Genomic DNA, 24033 nt, shown 5'->3' with positions numbered 1-24033 from the left:
GGGACTGAAATTCACAGGTTAGAACAGCTGCTAGGTAATAAGTTGCATGTTGCTTTGTTCTTCCTTTCTTAGGTCAGCCACATCATGAGAACAGCTAAGCAGGTCTATGGCAAGAACTTTAAGGCCTCCTGCTACCAGGCCAGGTAAATGAACCTCTTAGAAGTGGATCCTCTAGGTACAATCAAACCTACCCTGTAACCTTTAGAGAACTGTGGAGTCAGAACCACCAAGCTGGACTTTGCCAACTTCTGACTCACTGAAACTTTTAAATAACTAATGATGTCATTCTTTACATAGCAATAAACAATACAAAGGTGAAAGGCTTTTTCAGACTTTTCTCCATCAAACGACAAAGATCAGAAATGAATTTGAGTTAACAGAATATAGAGTCCAGACAGTCCTGAGTCTGATGTAGACAGCTATAACCATTTATCACCCCCTACTAGAAAGTCACTAGACAAATCTCCACATTTATTTTTCCACTTTCACTTCAGTACAGTGCTGGGCCGTTGTTTTAATGTGATCTATTTCAGCTCAAAAAGTATGGGCTGAGTAGCTCGAACGTAGTTTCTAGTCTTTAACCTCCAGTTCCCTAAGTTCTTACACTGAGCCAGGTTCTGTAGACTTTCACTGTGCACTGGCTCCCCAGGAAGACAACTGCAACAACCCAGGGTGATGTGGGCCTTAGGACGCCCGGGACCGAGTAGGCACCATGTGGGCCGGGCCTGGAAGCAGACCGGAGGGGCTTGGTTGGTGGGAGCGGAGCGGGGCGGGGCGGGGCGGGGCGGAGCGGGGCGGGCGGGGCCGGGCGGGGCGCGCGGGAGATTTGAACTTCCTCTCCGCCCAGTCTGTGTGAACAGGAAAGTGAAGTTGCCTGGTTGTTTTCCAGTCAGGCCTTGCAACTAGCAGGGGTTCCGGGCAGCCTACAGAGATGGTGGAAGGGCCAGGATGTACACTGAATGGAGAGAAGATTCGGGCACGAGTGCTACCGGGACAGGCGATGACTGGTGTGCGGGGAACAGCTCTGCAGGGCCTCTTGGGCTCTGCCTTGTCCCCCGCAGCCTCCCCGGCTGAGGTCACTAGCTCGGTAAGTCACTCCTGTGTCCCGCATGGTACCCCCTAGCGGGAAGTGGAGTAAAAACACCACCCAGGTTCTGAGATCCCCAATCTACTCTGGTCCCTGTGGCCTAGAGCCTGTTTCCTGACATTTATGTTACCTAACAAGTGACCTAGCCAGAAGCTGGCTAACAATGTCTGTGCTAGATTCCTGGAAGGTGTTTTGTTATAACCCTGCAGCAGGCAGTCAGCAAAAGATGCTGTCTGATGTTTACCGTCTACATTCACTGACAATACCATCAGATTTGTGCAAGGTCTAGTGTGTTTTCCTTTTCAGGTTGTAAGACTGAACTGCCCCAAACTCTGCAGTTGATCAGTAATATATAATTCTAACGTGGCGCATGGAAAATTTAGCACTAAAATCTCCACTCAGTTGAATATTGCCATCTAATGAAGGGACAGTAAAAGCTAGCTCTGGTTTCCTTAAGTGAATTTATTTCTTTTTAAAGCAAATTGTAGCACAGCTTGCCAGTCAGGCATACATTGCTGATGGCTGGATAGTCATTTGGTAAGAACTTAGAACTATACTAAAAATATTCTGATTAAACTACCAGGCTTTTAAAGCCCTTTAAATGTGTAGTTAACTGTATTTCATGGATACATGTGATATTGTGCTGTTCTTCAATTTCTCCTGCCAAGCTTCCTCCTAGCCTTTGGTCTAGGAAGGAAGTTGCCTGCCATGAAATTAGCATATGCTTGAAAGAAACAAGGAAGATGTGTTTCCAAGCTGAGGGAGGAAAAAAAGTTTGAATCTTTTAACAGTTAAGCTTCTGTTTATTTTGACTTTATGTGTCATCAAGTGCTCTGTACTTTTCTTTTTAAATTATGGTGTTTCTTGAAATTATTTCAGAGTACTATAGAGCTCTAGGTTAATGGTTTCTCTAAAGTATTAGTTTTGGCGAAGATCACACGTTCAGCAAAATTTTGATTACTCTCAAAGTACAAGGGAGTAAAAATATGGCTGCCTTTATATTGTAGCTGGGGAAACGGATGGCCATTCAATAAAGGGTAACACAAGGAATGACAAAGTGATACCTTTTCACAGGAAGTATGTGGACATGCAGAGAGACCAGGGAAGTCTCCTTATGGAAGTAACAGCTGATATGTAAAGGGGGCATAGGAGATTTAGAGTTCCTGAGATAAAAGTGGGCCCTTTCATGCAGAAAACTGGTGTTTAAGGGCCTGAAAGAAAATCAGGATGTAGGTAAAAGAGTGAGATATGAAGGCGATCTGATATTAAAGCTAATGGGTAGATTATAAAGGACTCCAAATACCGCAATTGGGACTCTGGTTTTCGGAGTCAGATTTATTTTTTGTGTGTATTATTTGTGTGGCTGAATGTGTTTGCGTGTGTGTTACAGCACATATGAAGTTGGGACAACTTACAAGGTTAGGTAAGAACCTTGTGTGGGTTTCAGGGACCAAACCAAACTCACATCTTCACAAGTGCCCTTGCCTGCTGAGCTATCTCAAATGGGTCACATTCAGGGCTTTATCTTGGGCATCATGAGAAACCTTGAATGGTAGTCAGATTCATTTATAGTTTGGCTGGAACCCTGTATATCAGAGAAGAAAACATGGGAAGAAATCTCAAGTAGGCATTGTAGTGACCCAAGTGAGGAGCTTAGGCTCAGCTGCTGGTGGTGGAGATTAAGTGAAATAAGCCAGCCACTGTTTTAGAAATAAAGGCTGCTGCCCTGAGCAATGCCTAAGAGATGAAGAACATCCTCATTGATGCTATGATTTATGTCATTCAACATTAATGTTTTGTGATAAACTCTTTGCTAGTTACTGGCAAAATAAAACCTGTTCTATCTATAAAAACGTATTCATGAAAAGTTATAAATCTTGATAAAAATAAGAATCCTGTTGTAAGAAACCAAGATTAATGTTTTAATAGTCACCTCAGTGGAATTTAGAGAAAATAGTATTAATAATTCATGTTAAATTTATTTTAATTATCTGTGACAAAGCATGAAGTACAGTTTGTCATGAGAAAGAATAATTCTACAATAAAGATAAACCTAATGCTACCGAAAAAGGAGCGTGGCATTCAAGGTGAATTTAAATCAATTGAGCACTGTCACATGTAGTAAGGTGTCAGGCCAAGGTTTGGTCTCCCTTCGTGTATCTCCTTTTATGTATCTTATAGCTACTCTCAGTAATAAAAGATCCAGTCATAGAGTGGTTACTGCAATGTGTACCATAGGCCCTGTACGTGATAGCTCTCCTTATTGACTGAAAAAGTATGACCTTGGGTTTTGGCTGTGTTCTCCACCATTTAAATTTTGTTCACCTCAGTCAATTATCTGCTCTGATAATTCTCTTCATTTCTGCGTTCAGATGGCACCAACAAGTGCATCTAGATAGCCTAATATAAGTGCTTTATTAATGGTTGAGCAGTGATTAGATTCACTTGGCAACGCTATACTCACTAAGCTATATTCCACAAATAAATAGCCCTGCATTTAAAGCTATTATGGGTAATGCCTTAAGAGAAAGAAGAACTAATTATTGGAATAGAGCTGTGTGATTAGGAGGAAGGATCTGCTTCTATTGACATTGGATTGAAGATCAATATGGAATTAATAATGTGGCTTTCTGTAGAATTCTAAATACGCTGTTGTGGCTTCATCTTCTGGATTTTTGGTCTAAAAAAGCATAAAAATAACCTTTGTAAATATCAACAGTCTTTTGCATTTGAGAGTGATGTTGGATCCATATTAAATTTCATTAAAATATGGGCCGCTGTCACAAACTTCTGGCAAGATCATTATTGTAACAGATGATCCTTGGTTTCCTAGGCGTAGTTGCTGAAGAGCTAAAGCTATTTAATGGTTCTACTACTGGCTTGAAATGATTAGTTTCCTCAAAACAGCATTTAAAAATAATTGCATACTGTATTCTTTACAGTATAATAAATATGAGAAATAACAAAGGAGAGCCAAAGAAATATTAAGTGGCCACTTAAAATAAAAGATTCAAACTTCAGATAATCATTACTCCAAAAACCAACATAAAATATCTCACCTCGGGAGCTACTGCCAGAGTGAACTACTTACTCTGTTTATCATACACCATTTCTCTTTGTTCTAGTTTAGAGTCCATGGGAAATCCACTAAACCTTCCCCAACCCCTGCCCCACCCTGCGACAACCGGTTCTTATTTGGAAGAATGCTCATGTAGAAGATCTTGGTATCTGTCAGTCATTCGCATAGCACACTGTATTACTTCTCTAAGTTGTGGCCCGAAATCTTGTCAGCTTAAAACCAAGCAACTGTGTAAGAACATTTTGTCAGACTCTGCTGGAGCTTTGGAACCCTGTGATAAGAAACAATTATCAGAATGCAAATGAAAATGTCAGGCTACTGAGCTTTGTGGAGTCCATCTACCAATGGTAATTGTTGAGTGGTTATGATATTTTAATGAAATCAGTGTGTAATTTGCATGTGCTTTTACTCTCCTTCCACAAAAATGGAATAGTCTATTTGTAAGCATTTATCAGTTTGAAGCATGCACTGATTTTTCTGATGATTCTTTAAGATTCCATACATGTATATAATGTGCTACCTATATTTTATCATCTGTGTGATCCTTTAGAGCATCATGAACAATCTAGGCATTTAAATATAAATTGAATGGATAGAGAAAAGCAAACTTTGAATAATGTAAAATGGCTAAGTATTTTTTTAAGCCTCTAACTGGAGTCTCTTTTTATGACTATATAAACTTTTAGTTGTATGTGTCATTTGGAGACCTCTATCATCAAAGTACAGATGACTCACAGTAAAAGTTTCCCCTTGTTCGAGTTAGAAAAAGAAAATCACATAGATGTCTTTCTTGCCTTTTGAAAGAATGAACTAATTAAATATCCAAATGGGTTTTCTATATATTTTATAGAGCATGCACCATCTACTTGCCTTTTAAGTGAATATTGATAACAGCTTTCCTGGAAATGCAAGGTCATTATTAGCACCCACTCAGGAAATGACTCAGGAAATGAAGGGTAAGGAAGTAGTTCTATTTTTTCTTCAGATGAAAGTCATAAGTGTCTGTGGCTGTTTTAGCTTTGATCCAACACTGTTCCAGATGCTGTAGAGAACATCTGCTCATCCTTCCTTTCGCTACATCCTCATCTGGAGACGCTTATACGCACACCTTACTTTATTTGATCAAGGTTAAGTTAGAGGACCTGAAAACTCCTAGCTCAGTAGTTAGCAAGACAAACATTTTTGTGCTTACTCCTCTTTTTCCTGGAGCACAGCTTTCTCAGCAGACCCAATTTTGTTAGAATATGTTAGAAGGCCCTCTTTTATGAGGAGTGTATGATCTTTTGTATCATCAGGTGAGGCACAGAGTATGTAGACTCCACAGAAGTCCTCAAGGGTATGGAAGACATTTTCATGCATGGTCCTAAAGACATTATTTTGGATCCTAGGGGCCATTTCTGAAATTAGGGGTTTGAAGGCTTTAGATTGATAGACAAGTGACCTATAATTTAAAAACATATATTACTGAGACTATGATAGTGAATAAGCCATTCTCTGTGGCAACAATATGCAACTAAATGAGAGTCAAAACATTTATCTAGGAAAAAGTCTCATTCTGCTTTGAAAAGTTCATCTTCTCGGTTCACCCATGGATAGGCAAGATAAATGGTAATCAGTGCAATAAATCATGTGCTGTCTCTGAAAATATATGTTGTTTTGAAGATTTCATATTATTAAACCACTTGAAAATGGGAAGGTGAACCCTACTCAATCATACTTAAAATTGTGGCAACGGAAATTCTCGTCTCTATTTCGGACAAAGAAAGAAAAACATTCAAACGTTCAAATAACACAGTAACAGGATTATAAGGGTCAACATGAGAAAGTCAAGTACGTATCGGGCAATTTTGTATAGTTATAGCAAAGATAATAGCCTTCTGGAAATTAATTTTTGAATTTGTCTGGGCAGCAGAAGCTTGTAGAAAGAGGTGATAACCTTAGATTCCACAGCAGGACAAGCGAATATCTTGTAAATGTCTCAGGTTTATTGCAAAAGCCTTGCCCAGTCTGTAGGCAAAAGCTCATAAAATGAGATGGTGCAGAAGCAGCAGTGAATACTGCTTGTGATACATACTCAAGCATAAGTGACCTTTTATTTTGTCCTGAGTGTTATGTATATAGTTGATGATTTAAAAATGACAATGCCTTGGCAATCAGTTGTCTTGGGCAAAGCACCTGCATAACAGATCACCCAAATTTAAAAATGATCTTTACATATAATTTCCCCTCAAGAATGGAATATCTGAGTACTTTTTAAAGCCACCGTTTGAATGCCAAATGAGTCTGTCAGAAGCTGAAAGCACGGTGGGATGGGGTTCTATGGGTTTGGCTGCTAAACGTGAACCATTCTGATTCGAAAAGAGCTTATGGAATATACAATTCTCTACTTTATGGGAAATACGAGGGAGTGGGCATAGATGTTAGCTTCCTTATAGCATTTGATAATAATGAGAATTGTTTTTTCTACTGCACATAATTAGATAATAAAAGATTGCTTTCTCTTCTCTCTCTTTTTTCATTTTTTATTTTTTTATTTATTTTTTTTTGGCAAGAAATTTTGGTTATGGTAATTGTAAAAAGGGCATGGGGGTGGAGGCAGAAGTTCTATATTTTCAATCCAGTCCTGATTTTAGGAGAGAAGGGACAAAGGACCTATTTAATTCCAAGAATACTACAAATATCCCCAGACAAGGGAAAGCCCTTGGGGATATTACCTGAACAGAGTCACTGCCCCAGGGAACTTCTATAGATGGAGGAGAATAAAGTCACAGGTACATAGTGATTCAGTGTAAGAAGTACATGGCAGTGACAAAGAAAACCTCAGTGTGCCCAGCAGAAAGCCTCAAGATTACTCAGATCCCCAGGTAGGCAAATAGGAAAATGTGAGAGCCAAAAAGCTTTACAGACTGTATTCACACACACACACACACACACACACACACACACACACACACACACACACACACACACACACACACACACACACACACACACACACACACACACACACACGAATGGAAGAGACGTTTGTAGACTAGGTATATGTATAGAAGAAAGGAGCTATGTCAACATTTCACTTTAATTCCCAGCTACCTCATCAGGTAAAAAAGAAAAATAGCCAATTCTTTAAAACATATCCAAGCTAAGGTCACGGCATCGATGGCTGGGTGACTTTCTGCTGTGCTGAAGTCATTTGATAGTTTCAGGTCATTGCTTTTTCATAAATAAATATTTCCTCATCTCTGTTCATTCGTTGGCCTGCCCTTCCACTACCACCTACATTAGGCCTTGGATGTTTATTGGGCAGTAAACTTTTTTTAACCTGGTAGAACCTTTAATTTCATAACTATTTTCAATTTTTCTTTGATGTTATAATGTCTATTGTTTTGGGCTATGGAGAATAGGATACAATACCAGTAGAGCAAGAGAGACATGTATTATACCTTTAAGGAGTTGGTTTGAGGCTTTCTCAGGCTCTCTCAGCCACAGCAACATACTTCACTTCACACTGACAGCTGTGTAAAGATGTATAATGGTCTCATGCATTTTAAGCGTATTGGCCTTTATATTTTTGGATTCCTCCTCCTAGGCACAGCAGAATTGATTTGCAAGGGCATATGGTCATAGTCCTTAATAAGTGTGGAGTCCAGTGTTTATAAATGTTTGAAGGACAAATCCAAGGCTTTGCTTTATAATACTAAATGGACAAAATTTTCATGTTCAGATCTTTCAGCCGTTTCTGATAGTTAAAATAGGTGTACTGATTGGTGCTCTAGGACAACCCTTCATGTGTGAGTGATTACTACACTGTGCGTGTGTGTATGTGTGTGTATGTGTTTGTGTGTGTGTGTGTGTGTGTGTGTCTGTATGTGTGTATGGGTGAGTGTGTGTGTGTGTGTGTGTGTGTGTGTGTGTGTGTGTGTGTGTTTAGGAGTACAAGGCAACAAGGATTTGTTGAAATAAATCCCCAAGTGTGGTGTTCTATGTGTTCTTTATAGATTATACCTGGAGCCATATTCTTCCTTCTCCTTGTATGTTCTGTATAGTCAGTCACCTAGCACATGGTTAGAAGTCACCTGAGAAAAATCATCACTATGAACGTGATTGGATCTGTCCCTAACAGGTGTTATTCGAGCTCTGGGTATTTTAATGTTGGGGCAAAATGTTCAGATTTCTATTAAAACTCATGTTTGCCCTTTTATTTTTTTATAGGTTCCTTTTGAAATATATATCATATAGTGGTTTGACATTAAAAGATGCTAAAATGAGATATGAATCTTACTTATAAATATTTTGGTTCTTCAATTAAAACAATAAATAGTGGCACATACTGATGAATTAAAGTGTTCTGACAGTGGGACAGTTGTCCTTATAAGTCATAAAACATGTGTCAGAGACAAGACAGGTTTTCAAAATCTACATGATTAAAAAAATTAGGAGAGTTAGATGTGGGCAAGCACAAGATTTAACTAGACAACTTACTTATCTAGCTAAATCAGAGCATGTTCTTTCAGTGACATTAGGACTATTAACTAATGAGATTTAGTTGGGATAAGTAGGAGTGCCTTGCATGCTATCCAGGAGATTTCAATGCTGTCTAGATGTCTTTGGGCAGATTTCAGATCCCAGGATGGAGCAGGTGGCACCGTTTGTATGAGGACATTGGCTCCAACCCAAGAACAATGAGTTGGAGTAGCATTATTACATACTGCACATAATTTTTGAGGATCTACATTCCTTGGGTCCCCGTTTCCTTTAGTGGATGATCTTATTTCCTAGTTTGCTCAGAAAACGTAATCAATCAGTAGACAAATAAATAATACACGCATGACTTCATACGGACTCTCATTTATACCTGTTTCCTCTGCCCTCCATCCTGATATTAAACTGTGTGTGACCTTGAACCTTCCTGCTTGCCTTAAAAAAAAATAGTACTGCAGCTGCTCTGTGATTGCTGTGCATTACTGAATCTTTGCCAGCCATAGACAAACATGAGTCATCTCAAAACAAGCACACAATTGCCTGTCTCCGTTTCCTCACGAGTTCCCCAAGTTTGTGTTTTCTGAGCTTTGTGAGTTTGCTCTATTTTCCCGCAGCCAGTCCTGTTCTCCACGATCTCTCAGTCCTCCTACTCTAATCAGGTTTTTGCCATTATTCCATCCCTACAACTCTTGCTGTGGATTACTCCTTTGTGGACGAGTCTGGGGTCGAGGCTCAGACTCTGTCTTACTCAGTTTGTCAGTGGCCCTTGACGTGTCCTCTTCCTTGAAATGTAGTTTTGAGATGCTCCTGGAATGCCTCACTTGCTGGGTTTTGTTCTCGCCTTGCTAGCTCCGTGCGTGGTTGCTTCCCTGTACTCCTTTCCTGACGTCATAAGCCTTCTTCGCCAGTTCTGCCTCCTTCCAACAGCTTAACTCTGGAGGACCCTAGAACTCTGTTGTGCTCGTGCTGTTTATGTGTACATAGTCCCTTCTATCTCATCTAACATCACTGTTTTAGACAGTTTCTCTGCAGAACACTAAAGAAAATTTATAGCTTCAAGTTCGGTTATCTCCCAAACCCCTGAATCCCATATTTCTCTTCTTGATGTTTTCCTAAGAGATAGCTCAACTTTAACACGCCTTAAAACCAAACCTGCTTTTCCCTTCCTCTCTGCTCCCCCGTCTCTCTGTACCTTTTCTTTCTTATTATCCGGGCCCCAAACTCGTCATCTTGGATCTCTCCTGTTCCACCTTCAATTTGTCTGCAAATACTTGTTTGATTTTCAAAATAAGTTTAACAATTTGTCCGTTTCTAGCCCCGCTACATCTTACTGATCCAGATCCTTGTGTTTCTCAGCTGGATCTCTGCAGTTGTCTCATAAGAAATATTAAGGCTTTTATCTTGAGCTCCTTCAGACAACATTGTGCCTAGCAGCCACCGAGTGCATTTCAAATACTAATGTAGGTCATATTATTGTTCTACTCCATTACGGAGAAGAAGAAGAAGAAGTAGGAAAAAAAAACTTAAATTGGTCCTCGGGCCACACAATCTGATTCCTTTTGTATGTCAAATCTACTTATCTCATCCCACTGGTCCTCTGCCATGGCCACCCTAGCCTGTGACACAAGAAAGGCATTGCATTTGTTACTGCGTATTCCAAAGCCATGAATCACTCCCTTACCTCATTTAAAACTTGAGCAAATGCCAGTTCCCCAGTGAGATTGTGGTGTCCCCCTTTAAAACTGCAATCTGCTGCACCCCTGCCCCCAACCTTATTCTCTACTCTCTTCCTTGCCTTTTCCTCTACTAGAGTATAAACTCTACAGTTTGGAGTAATCTAATTTGTTTTACTTAACAGATATAAGCCCAGCTTCTAGAACACAACCTGAAATATACAAAGAAGTCAATAAACTTTTCTGAAATGAACTAATCCACTTAAACAGCCATGAATCAACCATTTTTAGCAGAAAGGGTTGTCTTTCTAGATGTCATGTACCACTTTGGTTGTCAGAAGATGTCAGTTGTAGACAGAGCAAAGAGAATAACATGAACTGTCATAGCTGTTGGCTTCTACAGTTTTTATGTAAATGATGTACGTTCTTGTCAAAGCTGTTAATTTAGCAATTTGAGGAGACTTCACATGAGACAATTAGGACTCATTGACTGTTTAGTTTGGTATTGTGACAGCATTTGAGCCTTTGCCAAAAACCATTATAAAACTTTGTGAAGTCAGAACTGGGTGAGGGAAAGAAGGAAAAAAATCTGGACAGAGAGTTGATGGGTAGTCGGAACCACCTAATTATGTGTGTTCCCATGTAGGGAATGGAAGCTAGGCAACGTGGTAGAGGACCCTAAGGTGAAAAGTAGCAGTGTAGTACCTTATGGAAAGGATTTATAATTGGTCAGATATTGGGGTAGATGGTAAGTTTGATATTTAACTTTTAAAAGCATTGATCCAGATGAGCTCAAAGCATAAGGAGCTATTTTTCTTTGAATCCAGTATGGGGGGAACCTACCATGAGTGTAGGCATGTGTGTGTGTGTGTGTGTCTGTGTGTGTGTGTGCCTGTGTGTATTGGTATGATTCATCACTAACACTCTGCTGGAAATCTAATAGAATATTTCAGAGGGTACGTATGGTTAAAACCAGATACTAATAAAGAATTTATAGGACTGGATAAGAGGTAGTTGACATTGCAATGGTGGAAAAAAAAAAGGTTCTGAGCCATAAATTTATAAGTGAAAAGTTAATATGAAACTAAGAGTTTTAATCTGAGAACCTGAAGATATGGCCTAGTCTATACTTATATAAAAGTTACTTATAATAGATCTCTGTCTGCTCTGTATTTCATTATCTTAAAAGTGTCCTTAAGGTTTCCCCCCATACTTGATTGAAAGAAAAATAGTGTTTAAGTGACCATCTTAAAAAAACTTTGTACATACTAATTGGTTGCTATAGGAACCTATCTTGAAATATGCTATTGTAGTCTATACTTGGCTTGAAGTATATGTAAGTGGCTTAGAGACTATAGGACAGAAAGGAAAGACTCTTCTTGTTTGTTGCTTTAGGACAGTTACACAGTCATTGATAAAAACGAAGTTCAAGGGAATGATTATTTTCCCTTCAATGAGTACTCTAGCCCACCTTTCTAGTACGTGTTAATGAGTCTCTCATAAGACCTCGAGTTCATTTCTGTGCAGAGTCTGGCGTGGCTGTAGTGGGGGTGAAATGACATGGCTCCCATCCTTGGGACAGGGTCAACAGGGCATGGGCCTCCTCGAGCATGGATGGCTGCTATGTGTATAAGGCTTGTTTGTATAATAATCTGCATATTTCATCTTCCTCCGAGGAGTGTCTTTCCTGTTAATGTTAATGACTCCATAAAAATAGAGATTGCACTGTCCGGGAGTCTAGGATGTGTCTATGTCTCAGCAAAATGGTAAACACTGGGACTTTCAGTGAAAAGAACTCTAAAACGTGAGTTCAAAATATGTAACTTCTCAATTACGCAAAAATATCAGGATGCAATATGAATTGTATAAGAAATTTCACAGACTTAAAAGAAGAGAGACGGCCACACTATGAACCAGCATGTCAGAAAAACAGGCAGATATAAATGCTGGAAGATTCCTGAGTTCCAGGTCAGCCTGGGATAGAGTGAATTTAGGTCCAGACATGGTCTGAATGGTAATTCCAGAGCAGGGTCCCATCCAGTTAGCTTATTGTTTGTTCTTAACAGAGGCAGGCTGATCTCTGAATTCTTTTGCAATGTTAAGAAAGAAAAATGTTCTTGCTGTTTAGAATTCTTCTCTAGTGGAGCTGACCTTATCTGGAGATCTCTGGAGAGTGAACACAGCTCTCTTCAAGAATTTTTTTTTAACATGATTTCTGAGGTCAGAAATCCCAAGAATTACTTAGCTAAAAGAGATTTTTTTTAGAATGTTTTCAAGCAGCAATCGAACACAATTCTTTGGAAATTTTTTTAGCCTTCTGATTTGATTAGAAAGCTGAAGAATTACTTTTAGAATTTTTCTAACAGGATTTCTGACTTGGTCAGAAAAGCCAACTTTCTCAACTTTCTTTTTTTTCTTTTTGACTTTGGTCTGAAAACCCATGACATATGCAGGAGCTTTTAGAATTTTTACTAACAGAGAGAACTGTCTCAACCAAAGAAAGCTATCTTGAGCAGAAAACTAGCTGTTTCAACTAGAGAGGTTTTTTTTTAGAATGCAAGAAAAAGGCTGTCTAGAACAGAGCAGAACAACACACACACACACACACACACACACACACAGAGAGAGAGAGAGAGAGAGAGAGAGAGAGAGAGAGAGAGAGAGAGAGAGAGAGAGAGAGAACAGTCTAAAGAGCTGTCTCTAGCACACTATAGAGCCAAGAGCTATCTACAGAGATTAGTCTGGAAAGACATCCCAGTAGAACATAGGCTGCCACGTTGAACCCACGATTTGACTAGTAGTCTTGTCTTTTCTTTTCTTTTCTTTTCCTTTCTTTTCTTTTCTTTTCTTTTCTTTTCTTTTCTTCTCTCTCTCTCTCTCTCTCTCTCTTTCTTTCTTTCTTTCTTTCTTTCTTTCTTTCTTTCTTTCTTTCTGTTTTTTTCTTTCTGCCCTCAAACACCCCTTCTCTCAGAACACCTCTCCAAGCCATGGTTGGTCCTGGCATTTCTGAAACAGAAGAGAATTTAGAAGCAGAAGTTCTAAGGATATGGTAACAACTGGACCAGTAATACCTAATGCTAGAATCTCTGAGTTTTTTCCTATGTTTTATGCAGAACTCAGAATGCTTTTGCTTTTAATATTGTTTGTCTATGTTTATCAATCATTCTGAGCCTGAAACTAATTTCCCAGTACTTACCACAAATGACAGGATGGAAATCCTTAATGGTGGCACATACCTTTAATAACAAGCACTTGGAAGGATGAGACAGAATCTTTGTGAGTTTGAGACCAGCCTGGTGTTCGTCGTAAGTTCCAGATAGTCAAGGTTACATAATGAGATAGACAAAGGGAGAAAAGGAAAAGAAAAGTAAAGATAAATGACAGGCTTAAAATTCCTTTAAACTTCCTTGAACTTTAGGCAGTGGAAAATTCTGCCATGAGCCATGTCTGCTGCAACTTCAAATAGTGGGAGAATGGCTGTTCTCAGTTCTCTTCCAAATCCACTTGTTATTTCTCAGACATAAACACCATAGTTTCTTCCCTTCTTTTAGAACAAAGACCAACTTAATAAAATAAAGAGTAGACATATTACAGTGAAGCACTTAGAATAACACTTATTCATAAGCCAAAAGTTTGAAAATGGTGGGAGAATATTATTTCCCTGAAACTGAAGACAAGAGGTTTTTTTTCCTCTGATATTCAAAATCTTCTGAGCAACCATTAGCCTTTTGAGAAGAAAGAAAAAGAAATTAGAGGTGAATGAGTGATTATCCAAGATTAAGAGTTAATGTGTACTAACATGTATGTGTGTGTGTGTGTGTGTGTGTGTGTGTGTGTGTGTGTGTGTGTGTGTGTGTGTGTGTGGTTGTGGTTCAGAGGGGAGAGCTGGAGCATTGTAGAGCATTTAGTGCAATATTATGAGGATCGGAATTCAGATCTCAGCACCCACCCTGTTGAGTGCCTGTAACCCAGTCATAAGTGGTTACAAATCTTTGGGTTTGGTGGATTTCAACCTAGCTGAGAGAACACAAGCCTCTGGTTCAGAGAAAGACTCCTGACTCAGAGGAAAAGAAGACAGAATGAGGGGAAAGGAAACCAGAATCCTTCTTCTGACACCAGTGGGTTGGTATGCAACATTGAATCCACATGTGTCTAAGCTCATAGATGGACATAAATACAATGTCAAAATTTAAAATCTATAGGTTGGGGCTTAGAAAGAAGCTCTCACAGTGAATAACACTTGCTGCTCCTCCAGGGACCTGAGTAGGATCCCAGTATCCACACCGGGTGCCTCATAAATGTGTGTAATTCTAGCTACAAAGGATCAATACTCTTTCTGGCCTTGACTACCACACTACTCAATCCCCACCCCCTCTCACTGCCACATGCACACTAAAACACTAAAAATAATATAAAAAATCTTTTTAAAAATGTGCGGTTATCACCTGTGCTTGTTTTATCTTTTGTAAAAATGCATTTATTTTTATTTTGTATGCATGAGTGCCTTACCTGTGTTATGCATGTGCACTTTGTATGTGCCATACATTCACACAGACCAGAAAAAAAAAAGCATAAGATCCTCTAGTTCAATTTAGGTCCTGGGAGCCAATCTGAGTCCTTTGTTACAGCAACAAGTATTCCTAACCACTGAGCTATCTCTCCATCCTCCCTTATTTTACCTCGATATATATATATTTAATATTTTATTATATTTTGAGTTCATTAAATGCTGCCTATGAAACATGTATAAACAATAAAGCATGATATAAGGAACACTATCCATACTGCCAAGTTTAAGAAAACAAACATTATCAGTATCTAAACCAAATCCCATTCCTTATCTTCCCCCACAAAAGAACCTGTAGTGTGTGTTTATGTTTCACGTTATATTTGTGATTACATGACTTGCACTTCCAGCTCTACTGTTTGGTTTGGGAAGGCTGATGAGAAAATAAATTTCCTTTTCTTTGTGGTAACATTATGTTCATAATATTAACATTCTGGGGCAGATCTTGAATTAGACTCCCTACTCTGAATGCCAGACTTCAGTTCTCATCTTCCACAAACCATGGGAAGAAGACATCTTACTTATTAGCTTTCTTAACTGTCTATGTGCCTCAAGCTGACTTTGCTGTCTCTCTCTTTTATTGTGAATTTTTGACTTAACTATTCTTTACTTGCCTAAAACTTCACAGGTACAGCTAAAGTGTCTGTTTTCATAATTAGCCTTCACTTTTAGCAGTCCAGTCTGAAAACCCTTTCAAGAAACTTGATTATACAGAGTTTTAGAAGTAGAAGGCTTTATAGTTTAGCTGTTAGTTTTACAACAATTCTCATGACTTTCCTGTAATTTCATGCATGTACACATAATATGGTCTTGGAAAAGGTCATCTCAATTATTTACAGTGACTTTTATTTTTCAATTAAAAAAATTGGCCATTCTCCTTTCCAGTGACTGCATAGTAGTTGGACAAATATATGTAAATAGCTGATTGTATTATGTGACATGTTAGAGGTCGTTCTTCCTTCAGGCATGAACCTAGTCATGGAGTAATAGAACTGGATTTAAGAATTGCATTGTAATTGTGTTGAGAATTTGCATGTGTGTATGTGTGTTAAATATGTATCTATTTTCTACTAGGCTGCTCCAATGAATGCTAAAGATTCTGGCTGGAAAGTCTTGAGACTGTTTAATGGATGTGTTTACAGTGGTGTGGAAACCTTGGGGAAGGAGCTGTTTATGTACTTTGGCCCAAGAGCTTTACGGTAAGACAGACCTGTCCAATGTGCCATGCAGCTCCATGTGTAAAGGTGGGTGGAAGGGTTTGCTACCAGTTTTCCAAGTTTCACATCTAACCATGGAGAAAGTGTTCCAGATTTAAAAGCTCTCCAACATGAAAGGCTGGGATTCTGTTATAGAAAAAAAAGCACAAGAAGAATGCATTGTGATGAGTGTCCTCATTCCTCGTAGGCCTGTCCTTCTATTTCTCTTAAAAAAAAAAAACACCATTTGTAGGCCTGCAGGGCTTCTCTAGTCCACTGGAGCCAAGGCTCTGTTTTGATTTTCAGCAAATGTTAATTGCTTTCTGTAACATAGGTTATTTTGCATTTCTGACAGACTCTAGTTTGGTTTTAGTGTGTCACTAGATTTTTGTATTTTTTTTTCTGTCTTCTTTGTCTGAAGCTTTGTGTGGAATTTGGGAACTTAAAGAATTCACGAACTTCCGACAGACACACTAAGTCATCCATTGTCTCAGGGTTCTTATGGGAATATGTGGATAATATATAGGCAAAGAAGGACAAGTGCGCTCTCTCTCTCTCTCTCTCTCTCTCTCTCTCTCTCTCTCTCTCTCTGTCTCTCTCTGTGTGTGTGTGTGTATCTCTCTCTGTTGTCTCTGTCTCTCTCTGTCTCTCTGCCTCTCTCTCTTTCTCTCTCTCTGTATACTATATGGTATAATATATATTATTGCTTTGATAATGTTAGATTTACGACTACCTATTTAACTTTTTCAAGTAAATGAAACAGGTCTGTGGTTTCCTATGTCTATCAAATCACTGTGTGGTTTTAGAGTTAGCTTCAGATTTTGCAAACAGTGAGTATGAGTTTGCTTCCTGGGCTCTTGTTTGGTTTCCTTTATGATGTTGACCAGATAGCACTTGACAAGGGAAGAGCTGTTACTTCTCATTCTAACAAGGGAAGGTAAGAGACACTCACAGAGGGGACATGGCTCTCTAGTTATTTATTGCATCTCATCGCCTACATATTTGGAGTACCCCAGGTTTCTGTAATTGCTTCTCCTTTGAGGTGTTCTTTTACTTGTCAGCAGCTTCTGTCCTTGGGCCACATTGTCACTTCATGGTTTTCCTTAGTCTGGAATTGATAGTATCAGCATATGTTGGCTGGTTCATGCAGTAATGATGTATTGCTGGGTACATTATTACCTTGGTAGATTGATGTGGTTGAAAACACTTAGCACTGGAGAGAGTCAGGCACAATGGAATCCATGGATGATAGTTGAAAACATTGATATGTTATTGATTCTTGGTGCTAAGTGTAGATTTATTTAGGGAAGATGAGAGGTAGGCTTTTTATCAAATGTTCCCCCACTACAGTGATAAGGAGGGAGTCATTTCTCAGTGGAGGGCTGTCAGTAAGTGTTCCATGAAGTTCTAAACAAGGGCAATCATATCTTCAAGCTACGTGAACTAGTGGCATCCCTGGAGAGCACCTATCTCAATATATGGATAGGGAAAAAATTCACCGGCTTGCTTACTTTGAATTTCCTGCAGCCCTAATGACTCTTCTGTGTAACAATTCAAGGTCAGAGGCAGACAGCTATTGGAATCTGAATTTAGTAATACAAACTCAACCGAATCCCATATTACAATATGACTTTAAATTCAAAAAGTGTACTTCTAAACTATTTTTATGTCTTGTCTCTTCATTTTGTTTTTAAATTATGTCTTTTGAAGATAACTATTTTTAGTATTAATGACTTCTAAATTCTTTTGTTTTCTTCTTTGGATCAAAAATTTTACTAAAATCTTTGAAACGTTCCCCACTACAAAGTCACTTGTGACATTTTATTTGTGTACGGTTATTATCTCAGCACTCATATTTAGGATACTGATCCACTTGAGTTAAGTCTGAGTAAAGTGCAAGACAAGCATTTTAGTGCTTTTTGTTTGTATGGTATTTCCTCTCTGTTTATATGCTGTTGTCCTGACACCTGGTGTGGTGATTACCTTTTCTCTCACACATTTCTTTGCAATGTTATCAAGAGAACAGTTGGCCTCATATGTGTATTTCTGAGCTCACCATATTATTTAATGGATCTAGGTATCCATTTTCATTAAGAATACAGTATCTTAAAGTAGTTTTAAAGTAAGTTCAGATATGTTAGATGAGTCATCCTGTTTTAGTCATTTGATGTATTTTATTTAGTCTTTCAGAATTTCTTACAGTATATTTTGATTGTATTCTTTTCCTTCCTCCAACTGTTTCTAGACTCTCCTGACCTCTCTACCTAGCAAATTTCATGTTCTTTCTCCTTAAACAAACAAACAAACCAAAAATGGAGTTTAATTTGTGTGGCCCAACCAGTCCTAAGCATGGAGCCATCCCTGAAATCTGGTTGATATGTCCATTCATATCTCACTGAAGATCTTTCCCAGAAGCTATCAATTGTGAATAGCTTCTTGGCTAAGGGTAGGACTTTCTCCTCTGCATGCTATCACAGTCTCTGTAAATTCATATGCGCATCTGTCCTATAGTATGTAGAAGACACCGCACCCATGACATCATCTACCACCTCTGGTTCTTGCAATTTTTCTGTCCTCCATCTCCACATAGATCCCTGAGCCTTGAAGTGAAGGATGTAATGAAGACATCCCTCATAGGGCTGTGCATTCCAACATCTTTTACTCTCTGTTTGTGTCTACTTGTGGGCCTGTGTTAGTTACCGTCTACAAGAAGAAACCTCTGATTAGGGTTGAGGGATGCATTCATCAATAGCTACAGCAGTATGTCATCCAGAGGCATTTTATTGCTGTGTTCATTGAACAAAATAGTAGTAGTAGGTTTCCTCTAGGACCCATTACCAATTTAGTCTCAGGTTTTTGGCTTCATTAATAATGTAAGCTACAGGCTCCGTCCATAGAGTAGTTCTTAAAGAAAAGAAAAAAATATGTTTGGTTGGTCCCATAACATTCATGCCACTCTTGCTCCAGTGGGCATATCTTACAGGCTGATCATTTTTGCAGTTCACAGAGATCATAGCTGGGTGAGATTCATAATTACTTTTCTCCTCCAGTTGTGTGCATGACAGCTTCCAGTACTATGAACTCTAGCTGGTAGGAATGAAGTTCCCAGATGAGTACCAGCTGAATTTCATATTCTGTGCCCTAAGTATGTGATATCTTCAGTAACAGGGTCTTACTGCCAAGTTTGGTGATAGTGGGTAATGTTTAGAGGAGGGATCTATGGGACAAGGTTTCCCAATCACTCAAATCATGTAACCCATTCCTGGTACTGGAGAGGTTTATTTGGTAGCATGTGAAGTATAGTTTGGATATTGTCTCCTCCATAATATGGTAGCTCTGTATTAAGTGTATATATGTATATTTTAGGAAGTTTCAAGATTATTTTGACTGTTTTATTTCTTATGGTTTTCCAAATTTTAGGCTCAACTTTTTGACTGCTACAAAATTCTGATTAAGGATTCTTCAGGGTTTGATAGAGTTTACACTGGATCTGTGCATCATTAGGTGATTGTTATTAGGTTAACAATGTTGTACCCTGCCCTATCAACACAGAACACATAGCTTTTTTATTTCTTTTATCTGTTTTTGTAGTTTTCAGCCCCAGGCATATTTCATATCTCTAGGTAAGTTGATGCTTTAGCTGGGATCTGTGGCTCTAACAAACACTATGACCAAAGCACCTTAGGTAAGAAAAGGTTTGTTTTACTTTACATCTCCAGGCCATGGTTTATTATTGAGGGAAGTTGGGCAGTAATTCTAACAGGAACTGAAACAAAAACCATGAAGAATCACTGTGTACTAGCTCATACTTAGGCAGGTCCCCCCCACCCTCCATTTTTTTCTTTTCTTTCATTGGATATTTTCTTTATTTAAATTTCAAATGTTATCTCCCTTCTAGGTTTCCCCTCCGGAAACCCCATATCCAATCGCCCCCTCCCCCTGCCTCTATGAGGGTGCTTCTCCACCCACCAAACCACTCCCTCCCACCTTCCTGCCCTGGCATTCCCCTACACTAGGGCATCCAGCCTTCACAGTATCAAGGACCTTTCCTCCCATTGATGCCCAACGAGTCCATCCTCTGCTACACATGCAGCTTGAGCCATAGGTGGCTGCATGTGTATTATTTGGTTGGTGGTTTAGTCCCTAGGAGCTCTGGGGGTTCTGATTGGTTGACATTGTTATTCTTCCTATGGTGTTATAAACCCCTTCAACTCCTTCAGTCCTTTCTCTAACTCCTCCATTGGGGACCCCATTCTTAGTCCAATGGTTGGCTGTAAGCATCTGCCTCTGTATTTATCAGGCTCTGTCAGAGCCTCTCAGGAGACAGCTATATCAGGCTCTTGCCAACATGCACTTCCTAGCATCTGGAATAGTGTCTGGGTTTGGTGACCGCAAATGGGCTGGATCCCCAGGTTGGGCAGTCTCTGGACAGCCTTTCCTTCAGTCTCTGCTCCACATCTTGCCTCTGCATTTCCTCATGTATGTGATTCCCCCTTCTAAAAAGGACTGAAGCATCCACACTTTGGTTTTCCTTATTCTTGAGCTTCATGTGGTCCGTGAATTGTATCTTGGGTATTCCAAGCTTTTGGGCTAATATCTACTTATCAGTGAGTGTATATACCATGTGTGTTTCTTATATAGCCTAAGAGGACTCTGACCTCTTACATCAAGACCATGCCCCAGAGACATGCTCACAAACCAACTTAAGCCAGCCAATTCCTCAAGTGGGATCTTCCTCATAGATGACTCTAAGCTGTATCAAGTTGACAATGAGGGTTGTCCAGAACATTTGATGATTTATATTATTGTAAAGGGTTGATTTTTAAAATTTGAATTTTCAGTTCTTCTCTAGTAAAATGTTTGAGTGTGCCTTAGCCTTGTATCCTGCACCTTTGCTGACCTCAATTACTCTAGTTTTCATATTTGCATGTTTTGGCATTTACAGGGTGTTCTGGTTTGAGATAGGCAATCGAGGTAAATATTTATAGCATCTGTGAACTGTGGCATTTTCCTTTCTTCCCTCCCAAACACATTATCTTTTTTTAGAGTGCACTACCTGGGAATCCGACTGTGATATTGAGTAGACTGTGAGATAACGCACCCTTACTCTCTTTGCTGTTTGCTTTATTTTTTTCCTGCCTCAGGTACTACCTTTCTTGTTTGTATGGTAGATAACATCTACAACATAGCCACACTTGTGCGGCGGGGATAGATTGCTGCCAGACAGCATCAAACAATGCAGGGTGGCTTGGGAGCTAAAAAGAATTTATTTGAAAGCTGCTAACAAGGAAGCTAACAGGTGAACATGTCTGCTCTACAGCACTGTGCAGGCCCATTGGTGACCTGATGGACAAGAAGCACTTTTGTCCCTCGCAGGGCCTCCCCAGAATCCCTAGTCCTCTGTTCAGCATCCCTCTGCAGTGCTGCTGTAGCAACACTCATACAGTCCAATCGCTGTTGGCTGGACTTGCTCTTTCCATAATGCTCCCTTACTTTCCTCAATTGATGCTGCGAAAAGAGGGACTTTGGCTCACCTTCTTTTGCCCATGTATACCCAGCATTCCAAAGAATAGCTGACTTAGCACGAATTCAGAAACAAGTAATAGAATTTGTTCTAGATGATGCTACATTGCTTTGTCTTGTCTGTGGCCCTCCAGAGAGTCCTTATCTGTATGTTCAGGTCTTTCATTGCCCCGTTGAGGTGAGAATAGCAAAGAGTATTTTAGGGCACACTTAAGGCTGATGCTCTGTTCTGCAGTGCACATACATGGTGAATTATACAGACTGATCTTATCATAATCTTACCAATCTTCCTACTTCATTGTGATAGTTTACCCTTTCTGCATATTGCTAGATTTCTTTTATTGAGAATGTTTTTATTTGTTTTCATGACAGATGTTGGCCTAAAGTATTATATTCATATATTCTTCTGTTTAATTCTGGTATTAGGATAACACTCCCTTCCAATGAATTGTTAATTTTCCTTTCCTATGTGTTTTTTTTAATAGATTTGTATCGATAGACTATTAACTCACTGTGTTTGGAGGCCTTGGAAGAAAGGGAAAGGCAGAACAGATAACATTAAAAAATATAAAATCAATAGATGACTAATATAGACTATCAACTTACAGGATCTGGAATCACCTAGAAGATAAGCCTCTGGGCATACCTGGGAAAGTTATCTAGATTAGATTAACCTCTAACCAGACCTGTAAAGGATTATCTTGATGAATTTGATTGATTGTCCAAAGAAGAGCAACTTGTGTACTGGGCTGCATAAAAAAAGGAATATAATTGAATTGAATACAAATGGCTTTCTCCTTCCTTATAGCAGAGACAATATGATGAGATTTTTCAAGCCCCAACTGCTCTAAAGTATATATATATATATATATATATATATATATATATATATATATCCCTAGATCCTCTATAAAGGTATATTTTGCCTCTTTATGAATGGGATATATACTGCCTTAAAAGGTATATATGTACTACATCAATATATATACTATAGTATATATATTGCCATGATAGCAATACATGTACTCCCTTGAAGTTTGATTTAAGACAAACCCTTCTTCTTTCTTAGATTGTTTTTTCAGGGTTTCTGATCACAACAACATAAAAATTAGCAAAATCAGAGAAGGGTTGTATATAATGATTGAAGATTTGGGATGTCAGATAGTCTAAAGCAAATATATGTACCTGTAACCCAAAGAAAAAAAGAGAGATTTTTATAGAGTTAAATGGGCAAGAATTTTCCTTAGCAAACCCAATATAGTAGAAGTTCAAAGAAATAAAAACAAATATCCTTCACACATACCCAGTCATTGTGCTGAGAAGCCCAGATGAAGACAAACCCTGGAAGCAACTAGATGGAAAGAGACATATGTAGAAACAAAGTTGAAAAGTACATTGGGCTTTTCATCAGAAACTCTGCAAGACAGAAGGCAGCAGGGAAGCCGCTAAATTGCCAGAACAATAAACCTCTCAACAGAGAATTCAGAACTCACCAAAAGGATGTATTGAAAATAAAGAGGGCACTAAAGGAAACAAGTAAGGAAAGTCAGGAGAATCCAACACACAAACGCACAATGTAAAGAGAGGTCTGACTGTCTCGCATAGGAATAAATAACTGTAATATTTGACGCTGCAGGAAGGAAGGACAGTAGCTATGGAAAACAGCAGATGATTTTATTTTTCTTAAAGTATGTCTAAATCAATACCTCTCACTTTGTTTCATTTCTGTCATTCTATGTTTAAGTTCATTTACTAGTGCATGTGTTAATCTGTTCCTTGAAGAGTTCTTTTTTTTAGTTAAGTCTGTTAAAAAACGTTCATCTGTTCATGAATCTTAGTACTGGTTTCTTAATATATCAATCATTAATTTCAATGAATGATTATATAAAGTAAAATGAGTATGATAAGCATCTTAAGTATATTTTAATTAAAATTAGTTTTTATCACCTATTTCAGTTCATATTCTATTTATCTCATATATTATATATATGATATATATAAGATTTATATAAATAAATAAATCTTACATAAATCTTGCATATCATTTCTGGAATAGCCTTACATAAGTACTTAAACTTTGTATTGGTAATCGCTTTTCCGTTGAGTTTGTAGAGTGTGGAACTGAGTGAATGTGTAAGTAGTTGTTTTTTGGGTTTGGTGGTTGTGGTTGCTTTTCATCGTTTTAATGATTTCAGAACTCCAGCTCCTTGGAGATCTGTCATAAGGAGTACATGAGGCAACTACAGGGTCCCCTGAGAGGCCATCCAGCAAGGAGCCATCCTTCTGGTGTTTATGCCCTTCTAGGTCCTTTTCCTATAGGACTAAAGGCTACCTTGAGATGCGGTGAGATGATCCTCCGCAGTCAGTAAGCATGTCTGTAATTTTCCACTGCATCCCCCATGCTCCTCATATTGCGCTCAAAAAGC

At 38.8% G+C, this 24033-nt stretch overlaps 1 protein-coding gene across 1 annotated transcript in view; it reads left to right on the top strand.

Moving 5' to 3' along the window:
- The first annotated feature begins 870 nt into the window (after nt 1–870).
- Nucleotides 871–24033, top strand: part of Neil3 (nei like DNA glycosylase 3) — a 51088-nt gene continuing 27925 nt past the window's right edge. Inside the window, exons 1-2 of the mRNA XM_032918902.1 lie at nt 871–1087; nt 15963–16087. Of these exons, the coding sequence (XP_032774793.1) occupies nt 932–1087; nt 15963–16087 (281 nt within the window). The 5' untranslated portion in view covers nt 871–931. The remainder of the gene's footprint in view (nt 1088–15962; nt 16088–24033) is intronic.

This window comes from Rattus rattus, chromosome 13 (genome assembly GCF_011064425.1).
Source record: "Rattus rattus isolate New Zealand chromosome 13, Rrattus_CSIRO_v1, whole genome shotgun sequence".
Lineage (NCBI taxonomy): Eukaryota > Metazoa > Chordata > Mammalia > Rodentia > Muridae > Rattus > Rattus rattus.
The sequence above is the reverse complement of the archived record's forward strand: the minus strand, read 5'-3'. Positions and strand labels throughout refer to the sequence as shown.